Source organism: Hakea prostrata, chromosome 4 (genome assembly GCF_041222555.1).
Source record: "Hakea prostrata isolate BN-2017 chromosome 4, UWA_Hpros_2, whole genome shotgun sequence".
NCBI classification, from domain to species: domain Eukaryota; kingdom Viridiplantae; phylum Streptophyta; class Magnoliopsida; order Proteales; family Proteaceae; genus Hakea; species Hakea prostrata.
In genome coordinates, this window is record NC_142603.1 from 47,412,211 (window position 1) to 47,429,770 (window position 17,560).

At 37.6% G+C, this 17,560-nt stretch overlaps 3 protein-coding genes across 3 annotated transcripts; 1 reads left to right on the plus strand and 2 right to left on the minus strand.

Moving 5' to 3' along the window:
- Positions 1-2,716: 2,716 nt before the first annotated feature.
- Positions 2,717-4,602, minus strand: LOC149019198 (uncharacterized). The gene has a single exon (XM_089154499.1). It carries the CDS (start codon positions 4,236-4,238, stop codon positions 3,027-3,029), a length of 1,212 nt encoding a protein of 403 aa, XP_089010625.1. The 5' UTR covers positions 4,239-4,602; the 3' UTR covers positions 2,717-3,026.
- A 4,193-nt stretch (positions 4,603-8,795) lies between these two features.
- On the plus strand, positions 8,796-9,688 carry LOC149019199 (Low-density receptor-like protein). Its single transcript, XM_089154500.1, has 2 exons — positions 8,796-9,074; positions 9,179-9,688. Exons 1-2 carry the CDS (start codon positions 8,927-8,929, stop codon positions 9,322-9,324), a joined length of 294 nt encoding a protein of 97 aa, XP_089010626.1. The 5' UTR covers positions 8,796-8,926; the 3' UTR covers positions 9,325-9,688.
- Positions 9,689-13,863: 4,175 nt separating this feature from the next.
- On the minus strand, positions 13,864-16,963 carry LOC149019200 (histidine-containing phosphotransfer protein 1-like). Its single transcript, XM_089154501.1, has 6 exons — positions 16,442-16,963; positions 16,160-16,290; positions 15,955-16,023; positions 15,554-15,625; positions 15,352-15,424; positions 13,864-15,278 (listed from the first exon to the last, which is right to left on the minus strand). The coding sequence occupies exons 1-6, from the start codon at positions 16,502-16,504 to the stop codon at positions 15,228-15,230; spliced, it is 459 nt and encodes a 152-aa protein (XP_089010627.1). The 5' UTR covers positions 16,505-16,963; the 3' UTR covers positions 13,864-15,227.
- Positions 16,964-17,560: the final 597 nt, after the last annotated feature.

A 17,560-nucleotide genomic window follows, 5' to 3' on the forward strand; every position in this document is an offset into this window, starting at 1 on the left:
ATTTCTTCTCTTCCCACTTAGTCTCATTTAATTGATGTGTTGTTTCCTGCCAATGAATCTGTGATTTTGAGTCAAAATTTGATAGAGATACCTAATGTATGTGAAATTAAATTCAACATTTAATGCGCCCCTCCATTATCTTGAGAACTTAACGTCAATCGCCAATATATCAATCCACATTAATTGCATGTCAAATCAAGGGATAACATGAGCAAATATTCTGGATAATATCTAAAGCTAGGTGTGTTGCACCTTTAGCTTCTCCAGCAAAATAAGCATTATATTGAATTTGGGCTCTTTATTAAGCAGCTAATCTAAGGGAGTAGGAGAATCTTCTCCATGAGGACATCATAGATTCTAAGTATAAAGGTAAAGAATGAAAGAAGAGAGGGGGGAGAACAAATAACGCATTTACTCTCCTGCAACTTCTCTAAGCATTGAATGCTCTTTGAGTTTTAACTCTTCACTACGAGGATTTGTGTTATCTAGAATCTGACTAAATCGTCTGGGGTGTCTTCCTGTCCATAGAGGTGACCCACTCTCACGATTCATTTCATGTGTAAACATCTGGTTTAAGATTAGCTTAGGTTGTCCTTGAGCCTTCAAGAGCAACATTGAGTTTTACCTTCACTCGATGATTTGTGTACTAGAATAATACCTAAATCGAGGTGTCTTCCTGTCCATAGAGGTGACCCACTCTCACGATTCATTTCATGTGTAAACATCTGGTTTAAGATTAGCTTAGGTTGTCCTTGAGCCTTCAAGAGCAACATATAGGTTGACCTTCCTCATTTCTGAGAATAATACCCAGACCTGCTCTACCATTGTTCCTACTTCAAGTTGCATCAACATTCAACTTTATAAAATGTTGCGCTGGAGTTTCCCATGTCATTGGTCCAGTTGGATCATTTTTCCCATTATGATGACTACTCATGAATTCGCTTGCATATTTCATAGCCTTCTCAATTGCTTCCATTTTTTATGTGTTCTAGCATAGCGATGACAACGTACCATGTAGAGGCAGTAAAAGTAAAATTATGGAGGTTCTGGATTCGGACTTTTGTCCCTCTGCACCTCCCCACTCAGGCCTATGGGCTCAAATCCTTGTGACTCATTTAATTATAGACAAAAAATTTAATTTCCATTGATTTAAAGGAATCATTTTAGGGCTGTGGCCATGATTTTTAGGATTGACAAGGCATTGATCATCAAATAGACAATTCCCAATATGTCATCATAGCAAGGCATCTTTACCAAAAAAAAAAATCATAGCAAGGCATAATAATCAGCAAAACCCTGAAAAGGCAATGACAAGAATAATGGACAATGTCCACTTAGAAGATATTTAAAAGAAAGTTGAGGGCCCTCTCAGGTAAGTAGAAGAAAGACAAAAGGAAGAGTTCTTTCTATATAACACCAATATGAGAAGAATAAAAAACACTTGAATCTCACCTTACGAATATTAACACTTTAATTATTCGTTAAGGTTTGACCCAGGCCCCACTAAAGTCATGGTAGTTTACCAAAACAATAACAAAACGTCCTTGAAAATCGACTTTCTGGTGATGTTAACTTTAATTAGGTTAGACCATCACCATCTACTCTCTGATTATAGATTTGTTTTTTTCATATTTATCTTTAATAATTTTGTTTGGTGAAGACCATTGTTTTTTAGTTGTTGTAAGGTTTAAAATTATATAATTTATTTTATTTAATATAGCCTTTTTTTTTTATTAAAAAAAAAATCTAGTTTCCCTTCTCTTGTCTTCGGTTTTGATTTGTGAAAGTTTTAGTCCCACAATAGAAGGGGAGAGCGAAATGGACATTAGTGCAGTTAAATCAAACTAAACATCAGTTTCTCATTTTAGGAATGAACGCAACCTGAACACAACCATTATTGTGGTGTACAACAGTGGTTTGAGGCTGTTTGATCGTGGAGATTCACATACACATAACTAGGTGTCTCAATACCTTAAATTACCGATACACCTTCGTTTCGATTTGCTCGTGAATATTCTTCTAATATTAAACTTTTAAATATCAGTTTTGTTACGAATGAGATACACGTGTGGACACATACTTGTACAAGATCGGCATATCACTTGGCCAGTCACCAAGCTGCTTGGTCAGGATTTATCCCGGTTCTATAAAACTAGTAAGCAATGCTTCACTCACGCCAGGGCAAAAACGGACATGCCAACACAGATGGAAATTACTAATCAGGTATCAGCCCCAATCATGACTAGATGAGCAGGCATACTGAACAATGTCTGGTCTGAATAAGGTGACCCACATACTATTTAACAATGTCCAACTCCCCAAGTAAGGACACTAACATTTTTTGGATAATCTCTCAGTAGACTTCGTTCAAAATCCTAATTTGATTCTCCACTGACTCAGCCGTTAAAGGTAGTTGTCCGGTACCCTAGTCGGCTTGCGTCTAACTTCTTTTGCAGGTTTAATCTTCTTCATAAGTTGGACCTTAATCGAGAGTCAATCCACTTCAGTTGTGACTAAGGTCAGATCTGAGACACAACAAGTTTACACTTACCATCAAATGATTGTTCGGTAAATCAATTAAAAGGACTAAAAAAATTAGATTGAATCGACTGACTTGGTTAGCTTATACTTCGCACAAGTAGAGTCAAAGTGAACAATTTTCTCACGCAATGTTAACATGAGAATTATTATTAACAAAACCACTAAAACTTCCCAAGAAACACTTATTCAAAATTTATTTTCATTCAATCACATGGTTATAGTTTCTCATCCAAATGGCCACCACATTTATCTACATTAACATCCACAGCTACTTTTACTTTACTTTCTTATATCTCTCTCCCCATAATTAATTATATCTATAACAGTACAAAAATCAATTATAAGAACAGAAAGCAATGAATCAGAAATTTTTTTTCCAACAAAACTGAAACCTAAAAATAAGAATATGGTAATTATATATAAACCCAAAGAGAGGACTTTGAAAATCCCATTTTTACCCTTGAGTATTCTGTACTATCCACATGTCATCCCTTCCACTCGGCACACTGAGTCGACGGCCGAGTCTTCTGCGTCCCTGCCTTAAGTGGGCAAGTATTCTGTACCGGCGGTACCATGCAGTTATACTGTAAACACAAAGAACTACTTGATGGAATCTCAGCCGTCGGATTGATTTGTATCCCTGTCAGGTAGTTATGCTGTAGGTACAGAATCTCTATACCTGCAGCTAACAACCGGTCAGCAAAACTGCCCGGAACCTCTCCTGTGAACCGGTTATTGTTCAGATACAGGTTCTGCACGGTCGACAACAATGGCGATATGTCCCCTGATAATCTGTTGTAGCTCAAATCGACGGTCGTGATCGTAACCTGATCCAATGGTTTAACCCTTCCAGCGAAGAAATTTCTCTGCAATTGAAGATTTGTTAACGAAAAAGTAAATAAATTGCCCGGAATGCTGCCCGTGAATCGGTTCATACTCAGGTCGAGATAGTTCAGCCGGTTGAGCCGGCTTAATACCCGGTCCAGTGGTCCGCTCAGACGGTTTTCAGACAGGGAGAGGTACTGCAACGACGGAGGTAGAGAAGAAGGTGAGAGAGCTCCGGTGAGGAGGTTGTGCTTGAGGTCGAGACGAGTTAGGGTTTGGGAAGCGAAGGAAGGGATTGAACCAGTGAGATGGTTGTGACAGATAATTACATTGGAAAGCGAAGAGATTTTTCCGATCGCCGGAGGAATCGAGCCGCTGAGTTGATTGTAGCTAAGATCAAGGGTTTGAAGGCTTCCGAGCTCTGCAAGAGAAGTGGGTATCGAGCCTGTGATGTAGTTCTTGCTAATTGCCAGGAATCGAAGGTTCTTCAGCTGAGATAGAGTTTCTGGTAGATTACCCATTACTCTACCGGGAACAATAGTGAACTCTGCAAGTGCTGATAGGTTTCCGATTGCGCGATTGATACGTCCACCGAGACCGGGAGAACCAGCTCTGGGATCGCCGAGGTTTAAAGCGATTACCTTGTCAGCTTCACAGTACACACCGGCGAAGTTGCAGGGATCAGAAGTGAAGTCCCAAGAAGAAAAGAAATTCGAGCCAGGTAAGTCGTTAAGAGATTCACGGATAGATTGCAGAGCCAGGAAATCAACAGGGTTTAAGATGGAAAAAGCACTCAATGGAATATGCAACAGAAACAGAACAAAAATAACAGAGGATACAAGCTGCTTCTTAGTGTCGTTCATCAACTCCATTGCTAGGAAGAAACAGAGAAAGACTAGAAACCCTTGAAAATATTGCTATTGCCTGGGTTTTAAAGCCTACGAGACGAGCTTTTCTGCAACTTTTCCGTGAGAGCAAACTACAGATTTCTCGTGCGAAACAGCTTGAGAGCTTTAATGGCAAAGAAGAAGAAAACATCAATTAGTCAAGATCGCAGGCAGGAAAAAAGGAGAGGAGAGAGAAACGATGACTTGGGAGATAAGTTTCGCTTTCGCTTTGATCCACCACTTCAATCTTTGCTTTATCTCTTCATTAACTTGGCTTCTCACAGAAGGCGCAATGACTGCAACTACAAGACCAAACCAAAGCAAAGCAAGTTTCTAGTGTTTGTTTACTCTTTTTCCCATCTTCGCTGTTCTATTTTGGTCTAAGCTCATGTTTTTCCTTGGGATTAGGTTCGGAAGGGCAAACGGTTCTCTCCGAACCTAGGTGGTACGCCAAAGCTGAGGCTTGGATGACAGCTATACACTGTGCCACGTGAGCAGTAGAGGAGGTTGGTGGGAAGAAGTGAAAGAGCATCAGACGGTAACCGTTAAGTTAACCGTGCGTCACAGGTTTGTCGCTTTTGTTTGAGACTGGGATTCTCAACGGTCCTATATATTGCCACGTGGTTCTAATTGGATTGGTATGTATACGATTTAGCTCTCGTACAAGCTTGCTTTTTGTATAAACCATCAGAGCGGTCGATCTAGAATTTAACTGATCACGGTCGGACCCGAAACCCGAACCGGTTACCTTTAAGCATAGTTGAGATAGTTGACTCTATTGACCTGCACGGGTGGATACGCTTTAATTAGGTTAATAATGAGGAATGCGATTGATTTTTCTATCATCATCATGTATGACATCTATGTTGCAACCACGCCCTCATTTATGCTTTTCTTTTTCTCGGTAATGCTTAAGTGTTATCATTAATGACTGTTACACATTTCTCAGTAACATTTTATCATGTTAGAATAAAAATCACCAATAGAATAGAACCTCAAAGGATTGATTCATTTGACAAACACCATTGTCTTATATTATAAGGTTAAGAGTTGAAATTTTCTTAGAATGAAGGACAAAATTTCGGTCTTGTTTTTTAGGGAAATCGACAATAATTTATTTTATCGGGGAGAAGAGATTGAGGAAGCAGCCAAAATAGACTGCAACCAAGAAGTGGAAATTGGTCAACCAGTCATGCTTGTAACCGAATAGGCCTTCCAAGTTGGGAGATTGGCTATGGCGTTGATCTCTCTAGGAATACAAGAAAATGAGCAAGATAAAAACACTATTTGATGTGTCTCAGTTCTGATCGTGATCTCGACTAAGTTGCACAAGCTCTCGTGGTCAAAAACAATGAGTACATATAAGAAAAGTTAGATGTGGGCCCGACTAGGATGCAGGGCAACCGCCTCTGATGGCTAAGTCAGACAGTGATCAGATTAAGATCACGTGCTAAAGCTACACGCAGCTGCATCTGTATTAAGCTTGTAGGATCCTTGTGGTGGGGGTAACAAAGCCGGAAGAGTATAGGGCTGGGCTTGGGAAACATTCTCTGTGTTTTTGATGATACCATCTAGGTAGCTTCTTGCGCTGTTGACCTTGCTCCCCAAAATTCACCAAATGATTTCCATGCGGTTTGAGCAACCAACGAGAGAAGGACTCAGTGGGCTATTTTTAAAAAAAAAATATCATTTCTAGCCAACCAGATATGCCAACATATAAAGAAGCAGGCAGTGAGAAATTTTCTCTTCTCAAGCTTTGACGAAAATGGGGTGGAATGAATGTGTTGCAACCAATCATGCAAAGATGATTGGGGGTGGATGGAGTAAGAGTTACATGGTTCAATGGGCTCGCAAAACAAAAAATAGCCCATGCATAACTACATCCGATGTAGACGCTTGTTCTTGAGCGGCTGAGCCAGCCTTTCCTTGGCATTGATCTGGGCATTATCCTTTTCAACCCCCCACACTTGGCAGCCTTCTTGAGGAATTAAAAGACAATTTTATTTTCCTTATGACCTCTACATCCGTTGGGTGAAAATGAGTTGTAAATAGGGGTATCAACGGTGCGGTTTGGGGTGGTTTTGAGCTGAAAAACACCTAGCCCAAACACGGCCCATTAGCAAAATAATAGTTTCGAGCTGGTTTGGGTTAGGGTTAATTAAAGGCTTGGATTAACGGTTTAGATTCGGGTTGACTAACGGTTTATGGTGTGTAAGAAAAAAAACAAGAATAAACAATTGAGCATTCTACAACAAAAGCGAAAATTATATAGAAAGCAAAGTTGCTATTGATCAATTTCCATTAAAAAAAATCCACTCATTCTATAGAAATCAAGAACCTAGATATTAAGTAGTAAAATGACTACTTGATCTTTGAATTTATGCTTAATTTTTTTAATTTTCTATACTAACTGCCTAATGGTAATATAATGATTCAAATACCATTTAATATAAAACTACAAAACGGGTTGTAAATGGGTTGCGGTTCAATTTCAAGCTCCACAACCCTCAACCCAATTATAGCCCATTAAGATTCGGTTTGGGCTGGTTCGGACTATAACTGGCCGGTGCGGTTCGGATTATGAATTGACACCCTAGTTGTAATAATAGTCTCTTTCCATGTTGTGTTTGATAGGTTGATTAAATCTGCTAGAAATTGAATCATATATTGTGGTATCGAAGGTACCCATTTTTTTCTACTAGATCCGAATATTGGAGCCATGCCTCACTTGCCAAATAAGATTTTGTTAAAGGGCTTTTTTACCCTTGAAAATGCTTCTCCACGTTCATGAAGGTTGATGATTCAATTTTGGGTCCAACAAATCTGTGTTTGGAAAGTAAATGATTTTCATGAATCTTGCTCATAATGTTTCTGGTACCTTCCATAATTTTTTTTTTCTTCTTCTTCCATATGAGGTTCATTCAGGCAAGCTTGTGCGAATGATTACATCTTCAAGGGAGCTTTTATATAATTAATGCCACCGAATAGATGCGAACCAAAGGCCGGACCTCCGACCTTTAATCGCTTTACTAACCCATCATTGGCATCCTCCATAATCTTTCGGCTACCTTAGTGAGCAATGATAAATTTTGGATTGTTGTATCTTTAAAGCCAAGGCCACCCCGAGTCTTTAGTGAGCATAGGGGTGTCAATTTTCAACCAAAACCGTTAAAATCGGACCGAACCGGCCTGTTATAGCCCGAACCGATCCTTAATGGGCCGTAATTGGGCTGAGGGTCCTCAGCCCGAACGGTTTCGGGCTGGCCCGGCCCAGCCCGTGTGCGGCCCCATCAGCCCATTAGTCTTTTACATAAATAAAATTAAAATATTAAATGTAATTAAATTTTTTGTGGTATTGTTTAAATGTAATTAATGATCCATGAATTTCGGTATTTGAGACGTTGAGACTCGAGTTTGAGTTTGAGTAGTTGAATGTTAACACATTTAACGATTTAAGTTTTAAGTTTTAACTTTTTAATTTTCAAATTTCATTTAGTTTTATTACTTTAAAATTTAAAAGTCTTAATTGATAACTCTTAAGTCTTAAGTCTTAATCTTAATCGTTAACTTTTCAATTTTCAAATTTCATTTAGTTTTATTATTTTAAAATTTAAAAGTCTTAATTGATAACTCTTAAGTCTTAAGTCTTAATCTTAATCGTTACTTTTAATTTTCAAATTTCATTTGTTTTATTATTTTAAAATTTAAAGTCTTAATTGATACTCTTAAGTCTTAAGTCTTAATCTTAATCGTTAACTTTTTAATTTTCAAATTTCATTTAGTTTTATTATTTTAAAATTTAAAAGTCTTAATTGATAACTCTTAAGTCTTAATCTTAATCGTTAACTTTTTAATTTTCAAATTTCATTTAGTTTTATTATTTTAAAATTTAAAAAGTCTTAATTGATAACTATTAAGTCTTAATCTTAATCGTTAATGCGCTGTTTTTTCAGCTTTCAGACTTTCACATTTTCATTTTTGTGAAATCAGGCATCAGGGTTTCTAATGCCATCACTTATCGTTGGATCTACTTGGAGTCTTCATCCTCTATCTTTTATAGTTTTGTGTATGAGAAATTAGGATTTGAAGTTGAGGAAAAAATAAAAATAAATTTCAATATTGATTTTTAATTTAGTTCAAATCATTAGCCAAACCGAATCCAAATCATTAGGCCAAACTGTTAGTCAACCCGAACCCAAACCGCACCGAAACCGTTATCTTTTAAATGGGCTAATTTGGACTGGGGGTTTTCAGCCCGAAACCGTTAAACCCGGCCCGAAACCGCTCCAAACCGTTCCGTTAACACACCCGTGTGAGCAAAACCTCTCCCAAGAGTTTACCAAAAAAAAAGAAACTTTCTCCCAAAAAATTCAATGCATTCTTGACTTGTCCCCTATGTGCCCGTGCCCAATGGAAGTTTGCGGATTCTTTCCATCATCTCAATTCTATGGGACCCACTTTCTTTGATGGGATATTATTGTATATTAATTAATAAGAGGGAGAGAAAGCGTTACTAACTTACTACCGACGAGTTGAGTTGCGTCGTTGTTGGATCTCTGCTTAACCGTCTTCTCCACGTCCTCTCTCTCTCTCTCTCTTTTTCAGTTGCTTCTCCTGCATTGCATTTGAAAGGAAATCGAATTCGCTGTGATAAACAGAGCAAGAACAAATCAATGGCATCTTCGGCAGCCAAGGGTTCATGTAGAGTAGTTTCTGCCATTCTTCTTCTTGTTCTTCTCTTCTATGTCGGTCGTCCTCTCTACTGGAAACTCTCTGCTACAATTCACGAGATCCGAGAAAAGAGACAAACCGTCAGAGAAGGTCTCCCTCTCTCTCTCTCTTTATCTATTATTCCCTTGATAATCTGTGTTATAATTAGTTTTCCAGCAACTCAGATCCACTGTTCTTGGGGAATTTTTTTTCAGGGATATCGCAGTTCGTTTTTGAAGCCCGGAAATCTGTTGGCTGGATTCATGATGAATTGGATTCCGGAGACAGAGTAGATCGAAAGGTTACAGTGGCGAGTGCTAGGCGTATTCTTAGGTTTCCTGACTTCAACCGTAACCATTAATAAGGTTTTGTACAATTTCTGCTTAAATTTTTTTTTTCTTTTCCCGGTTTAGCTAGATTAAGAGTATGAAGTTTTATTGCCATTATCAATTTGCCCTAGCCGTATGAAATCTCAGAACTTTCTGCTATATAATTCACAGTTTTTCCATCTAGGATTGAAGTGTATAAGCCGATTTGGCATCACCGAGAGGTTGGGAGTAATAATTTCATCATGGTTACAAATACTGTGAATCTTCCATGTCGTACTGAATTTCTCTCATATGAATTACTGAAAGATGCAACCGTATGAAGCCACTAACTTAACGAATTTGAGTGTCTCTTCTCTTGTATTTATCATGGTTTGACCAAAAGATACAAATTTTTGAAAGGCACCACCCTTTTGCTCAAATTTGAATATTTTAGGATCTCATCATTGAATTTCAAGTGAATGGGTGGGGATTTGGCTTCATTGAATTGCCTTCCTTATTTTGTTTGGATTAATGAACCATCGGTTCTTACACAGTTATGGTTTCTATTGGGAGTTGACGGATATACTCAAAATCCTATGTTGCATTTCATTCTTTACTTAACCTGTGCAACCCTGAATGGGTTCCAAATCTGGTTGATGGAATTGGCAACTGCTGAAATTTTTTGCCAATTCCAGTGGCCAAATTGTAGATATGAAGGAGGTCCTAAAGCAAAGGTTGGTGCTGCCGATCAACTCAACCACCAGCCGGGGCTGAAACTGGGATTGAGTGGGCCTCTTGTAGGTTTGATTCGCCCCTCCAAATATTGCAGCAAATGGAGAAGAGGTTGCTTGCTTATACTCCTTTCATGGTAGTAGCAGAGAATAGAAACAAGTGCTCCTGTAGGTGTGTGAAGGGTCTCCTTTATCTTTGATCAGTCAGCTGGTCTGATCAGTGTTGCAGAAATCAACTAGGAAGAAGCGAAACAGAGATAACAAGAAGATAAATAGGGATTAGGAGATTCAGTTCTCTCAGCTCTTCAGCTTCTCACCAGCCAGGGTTCTCAAAAGCAAATTCACTAAATCACTGGTGCCCACAATTTTTAAAGGCTGAGCTCTAAGATAGGAAATAAGACTAGAAGGTTGATACAATAGACTGAAACATAAAAATGGGTATGGAGAGATGGGTCGTGTTTCAGTGCTGCGCATTTAATGCACAGTACCGTGTGGTGAATCTCGACCGTTCATTTTGTAAAAGTGTGGTTTAATATTTTTGAAAACGAATTATCAAGATCAAAATCTCAACAAGAGATATCTGTTGAGATTGAATAGAGTGGAGACCTTGGAACCTCTACTTGGAGGTCAGAAATGCGGTTTGTACTCCTAAAACATTGCAAGATGAAGGAAATGGGTGGGTATGAGATACGTGCTGCTTTCTCTGCTCTGCCACTGGTGGCAATAGATAGATAGCTAGATAGATTGATACAATCTAGGATGAGTGCAAAAATGATGAAAACAAAATGTTTTTGCCCATAATTCATATTAGACTCTTAAAGTCAATTATTATTTTTGCACTTAGCAATGGGTGGAAATGTCACCTTTGAAGGATAAGAAAGTCCAATCTTTCTTTAATGGGGTCCAGAGTCCTCAATCTTTTCTTGGTAATGCGAAACTTGAAGAAGGCCTGAAAATGGATTGCTAAGTTGTTTTTGTCTTTGGATGAGCCCACAAGTTGCATAATTCCGATGACAGATATATAGCAACAATTATAAAGTTAGCTTATCTTACTCAAACAAAATATGGAAAGCTTAAAATAATAATAATAAAAGAGTAAAATCTATGTGGTTTCAACCAAGGTTCAATGTGTCGGCGATGTCGCCATGTCGCTGGGGGCGACACGACTCCCACCAACAAAACGAATTGTTCCAAAAATCGCCCATATATCGTCGAAAAATCGACAATATATATGAAATGTCAATTTTTCGGTGGTATATTGCCAAATTCACCATATTTAATAGAATTTCATTCGGTTTTTCACCGATTTTCATTTGATTTTTGCCAAAGTGATGTAGGACCTCTACAAGATTCGGGGGCGTTGCTCCCACACCCTTGCCCACTCACCGGGGGGCGCGACTTGTGTTGTTGGCAACAAAATGTGAAGCATGAGCCTTAATCAACATATTTGTATAGTGAATTGTAGACTTTAGTACTTCTCTTCAATAATTTTGTATTTGTGTTCTCTTTGCACGTTTACATTAGTTTATAAAGTTATCCAAACTTCCAGTTTTGCCCGCATATAGTCGAGCATGTGCCAATCAGAATCTTTAAATTAAGTGATGTTTTAGGTTAAAATAATGCTCATAGGTGTTTATTGGCCTCAAATTAGGCTACAAAACAAAATTCAAATCAAAATGACTCTAAATACCCCACTTCTGAAATCAAGGGTCGAATTTTGATCGACACCATGCCAAAAGTCGCCGACATGTTGGTGAAATGTCGCTGTGTCACTGGTGTCGACAGCCAGCGACACGCGGCATTTCGTCGACATGTCGAACCTTTTTTTTTCAACATTGTGATTTACCAAAACAGAAAAAGAAAAAAGATTTCAACATTGTGGATCCTTGTCTTCATAGAGCCCATATTCCATTGGGACCACTTAGAAGGTGGTTTTATTTATTTATTTATTTATTTATTTATTATTATTATTATTATTATTATTTTCTTTTTAATAATATCAGATTCTTAGTTTCTTTCTGTTAAATACTTTTGCAGATTAAGAAAACCAAAACAAAATAAAGACAAAAGGATAATTTGTAATCAGAAGATAAAAAGTAGAGAGCATCTAGATGCCATTTGCAAAAGTTTTAAGAGAACAAACGGTTTTTAAAATTAATTTGAAAATGACACATTATTATGTAATTAGCTAAAGTTATCATTGTCTTATAAAAGTAATGTTAAGTAAACCTTGAGACACTACCAAGACCTTTATCTTCTTCTTCTTCTTTTATAGAAGAGAGGAGTTCACATTGGGTCTCTACTAACCTTGTGTGCTGAACAAGGGGCAGCATATTACATATTTCATTATCAACCATTATCTTTGTTTCAAGGGACATCATATTACATATTTCATTATTGACCATTATCTCAATTTAGTAAAATTCTCTCATACTTAGAATGTTAAAAAGTAAGATTAAATTAACTTTTAATAGAAATATTAGATTATTTGAGGCATTTTAGGGGGGGGGGGGTGTTAAGTCCCAACAACAGAATGTCTAAATATCAAGGCAAATAATAAGAATATAAACATGCCATGCGTGGTGAAGTGTTACCCATATATAAATGAGTTGAAAGATTGTGCTCCTCTCACACTCTTCCATCATACATTTGGAAGAGGGGGTTCACCTCTGAATACTTATCGGATAAACTAGAGTAAATATTTTTTAAATATATGTGGTAGAGGAGCATGAGGAAACACAGTCCTCTATCCCCTACCTTTTCATGGGGGGTGAGGATGTCATTTTGCACCTAATATGTTTGGGCCAACAAATGAAATATTGGTCCGATTCGCCACTTGCTGAACCAGGCGAACTGGCGAAATCTCGCCTATATTTGGCCCAAATATCAGCAGATTTTGACCCCCCCCATTTTGGAGAATATTTTTGGTCATTTTGGGCCTAAATTTGGTATCTAACCTAATTTGATGTTACTACTTAGTAAATTTGAATTATTTCATATAAATTCTTCCATGCAAATTCTCCTTCTTAGTCACGTTTAACATGTTACCTTATGAGGCCTAAATCATTGAGATATAATTAGAAAGATTACCTGTCGACCTTGAAGATTCCATTACAAAATCTTTTCATAATTTAAATTGTTTCTATCAAAATTCTTTTATGTATATATTCTTCGCTAATCACATTTGGCACCTTACCTTTTGAGGCTTAAATCAATGGATAATTGATAAGATTGCTAATTGATCTTTAAGATTTTGCTACAACATATCTTCCTAATTTGAATTATTTTCAATAATTATTTTACGTAGATTCTCATCGCTAATCACATTTGGCATGCCTTTGGAGGTTTGAATCATTAGGAACAGAATTTGTAAGATTGTCCATTGACCTCGAAAATTCTGCTATAGAATTGCAAGAAATCTCCAAAATATCAAAATTTTGACGATATATCGGTTATTTCGCCAAAATTTCGGCAAAATTGTTGCACTATGGTTTGGGCACAATTACAAAGCCAATCTATAATGCATGATCTATTGGCACTCTCCCTAACAAAATAAGGAAAAGGTTGCTTGTAAATTCCAAACAAAACATCATTGTTTAAAGGATCTCATGATACAATATGATGGTAATTGATGCTGAAATAATCATTATGATACACATATCAATACATTTCTTTTATTCTTTTTTGAAGAATGCATACTACACTATATTAAATGTGTTAGCTTTTATGATACAATACTCAATACAAGATGGTAGATCTCTTAAAATCACCCGACTGACATGATACTCAATACCAATAGATTAAACCTTCGCTAACACTCACCTGATCTCTCTCTCTCTCTCTCTCTCCCTTCCTCTTTTTGAAATACTCCTTTGTCCTTTTTAAATGATTTTAAATGATGTTCCATCCTACAGACAAGTTGGTGCTGCCTACTAATGTACAAACCTTCAAACCAGAATCGTGGGGTTTTTTATACTTCAATTTAAACTTCTAACCGATCAACATGCTAACTACTACTAAGCAACAACTAAATGAGCCAACCACTAACACACGGAACTCACATAATAAAGAAAAAGCAGAGTGACATGTGAGACTAAATAAAATATCTTATATATCAGATTTGAAGGAGACCACACAAGAAGCAATGTATGGTAGGTGGGAACTCTCTGAAGATGCAACAAGATAAACAATAACATGAAATCATAAACCCCAGAATAACAATGAAACAAAGAATCTGGAGTCTGTACTTCTCTTCCATCCATGTCTCTCTGCCTCTCTGGCCATACACTTAAGAGCAAATATATGTAGAACATAAAAGAGATACACAGCTCCAAGTGATTAAAAAAAGGGGTTTACCCTCAACAAAGACATCCATGAGAAGGGACAACATCAAAGGCCCATCATCTAACAACTTAAACACAAATCAAACAATCACATTGGAGTTTGGGGGAGTTGGGGACTTCCTATTTATGACCTTGAGTGCCCATGAGACATACCCAGTTAGTGGTAGCTCTTGCATTATTTTTATTCAAACCTGCAAGCCATTCCCCCCCAAACCCCCATGAGCATGTGCAGTCTTCATCACCACAGTTGTACTTAGTTATAAATATATCTTTACCTTATATTATATCTTTGAAAGAATCAGATCCCCACTCTACACGCCTTTCCCATCCACCAAGGCATTGACCCAGATCAGATCACAGAAAGTACTTGCTCATTTCTCAATTTCCATTCACTATTTGTTTTGATCTTCGAATGGCCTTCATGTGGTCCATCTGAAAACAGTGTTGCCATAGATATGGATAGAGGGTTATGGGTTCATGTGCATCTGCAGATGGCCTTGTTGAAACTGAAACAATCTCTTCTATAAATATGGCAAAACTCAAAACAGAGAACACAGACAATAAACATTACATTCAGTTCGGTACATGTTATACATCAAACTATTGAATGGTAGAGGAAGTTTTATGAAGCTTATAAGAGAATGATGAACTCATCTTTTCACAGAAGAGATTGGTAAAATACCCACTTCTCCTCCTACATTCCTCATCATGGAAGCTTTTAAGAGAACCTTTCATAAGTAAACTAGGAAGGTAGCTTACATTGTCAACAACAAAACAGAAGCTCAAAAGAGCTTTATGCAACCACTCTCCGCTCTTTCAATCATCCTTCAGTCCCTTGTTCTTGCCTTAAAAGTGGATAATCATCGATCGTATAACTAGAAATTAGTCTACCATTGGGATTGATCCACCAGCTCCCACAATTTGTTGCTCCAGCTACGGTCAACCAGAAGAAAATTTCAGAATTCAACAAAGAGATGGGCTTGAAGAAGAGGCTCCTAATACTCACCCTGAATAGAGATTCAAGCTTGTTCTTCACAAGGAAATACTCATGTTTCACCTGTTGCAAACATTTGAGACACCTGCAGAACCAGATCAATGTATCAAGCAGAAGAGGAAGACTCCGTTGCTTCTAGTACTGATCATCCAAATTAATTCAACTAAGTGAAGACCATGTTCCAACAAATCAGTGTTATAGGAAGCAAACTCACCCATCAGTGTTCTGCTCCTCACAGAAATTGCGAAATGAAATGCAAGCATTTTTAACCCTCTGTGCACCTATGCTGCAACCGAAGAGAATTTTTTTTTGACTTTCATCAAACAGCAGCCGAAAGAAAGAAACATTAGAAAATTCAATTGCTTCCTTTTGTTTCAGATTTTGATTAAGTTTTAAGCAAATAACTAATAGATTCAAACCAACGTTTCATTTATTTCGTAGACCTTACAAATATACAGAGATTGCTGTTATGTGAGGATGTCATGTCAGGTTCCACAAAAATAAATTCAACATGTTTTCAAGCGCAGCAACACATAAAATTTGGTATTTCAGTGATCATAAGCAGTCAAAAACTAAGCAAACAAAGAGACCAAGAGAAGTAAGAATCCTCAATACCTGGAACTGCTACCCTTCAGCTGGTGAACATGGGCATCCACCTTCTTGAAATCTACAATTTGCTGGGTACTGCAGAAGGAAAGAAGGAAGTAAAAGACTACCCATAAACACAAATAGGCTGATAGAACAATAGAAACCAGGAAAGAAAAAATTATAGTGGAAAAAAACCCAGAGACAGAAACTAAAAGAGGAGGTGAATCCTTACAGAGCTCTTCCTAGATCGTTAAGAAGCCTCTCAGAATCTTCAAAGAAGAGCGAGACAACTTCAAAAACGAACTCAGGGTTGCTTTCGTCTTGTAGTTGCTGAAGTTGAGTGAACTGATCATCCAGAAATCCCTTCTCACCAACAAGAATCCACCATCAAAACCATCCAAAACAATCAGGAGAAAGGAAAATAGAACACAGAGCCAAAAATATCCACAAAACCCAAAGAACCCATTTAAGATTTCAGTTGATTTACCCCACCATCAAATAACAGAAGACTAACCTCACGAAACAAGGATGATGTATAATCAATCCACTGTCTCTGCATCTGACCAACAACATCCATGCCTGCCCAGTGCCTCGTTGATTGCTTTGTTCTATCCAAACTTAGCAACCCTTTTGATTTGTAGATACAACTAATGAAGGATATATAGAAAACAAAGACAGAAGGAAAAGGGAAATGGGAAAGGAAGGAAATCACAAACCAAAAAGTGTGTAAGAGATTTGTTTCCTGTATATTGGGCTCTCTGCTTCTCTCAGAATAACCCCAAACCCATCCAATCCAATGTATCCTGCTTCAGTGTAACCTACTCATTTTCCTCATAAACTACTCCCTTTTGCTTCTAATCTGTTATTCTCTCTCCTCTCTCTCTCTCTCTCTCTCTATTCTCTCTCTCTGTGGATTTGTGCCATATGCTGGGAAACACATTCATTGCCTCTTTACTCCTTAAAAATATAGGCCATCTTTAACACGCACCCTAACTTTCTGTCTTTCCAGTTTCCGTTTTTCAGTAACTAGTGCCTATGGTTTACCACCCAAAAGAAAGAAAATTAAAAAAGGGAGGTAATTATTGCCTTCCCGGGATCTCTATAAACTCTTAAAAGGCAAACACAAAAAGTCAATTAAATATTTTAAAACCCTAATTAAGATTCGTCTCCGGCTGGAGTTGTCTATTAAGGTACGTTACAGTGGATTCTGCACTGATCGCTTTTATGAATTGATATTGGATCGGGTCGATTTGTTCTAGTTACGAGTAAACATGGCTCTTATCAGAAGGGAAAAGGAAGAAAAGAAAAAGAAAAAAAAAAGAGTAACATGGTTCTTCTGCACAGTATTGGAATTAAACCTATATGAATTTGGTATCGGATTGATCAAAATGGATATCCTTTTTTTTTCCCTAGTAGATAGATTTTCAATAGTAAAGGCAAGAAGAACAAAAGAGTGGGTTTGTGGTTGATGAGTGTGGGTGTATGGTTGTACTGGCCAAATCAAGGATTTGGGGCAAAGCAAAAGTGGTTTGTGGTTGATCCGTTTTTGTTCCATGGCTAGGTAAGATTCAGATTTTGGCAATGGACTGGTCGTAAATGCAAGATTAGCTTCCAAATTGCAAGTGCAAGAGCT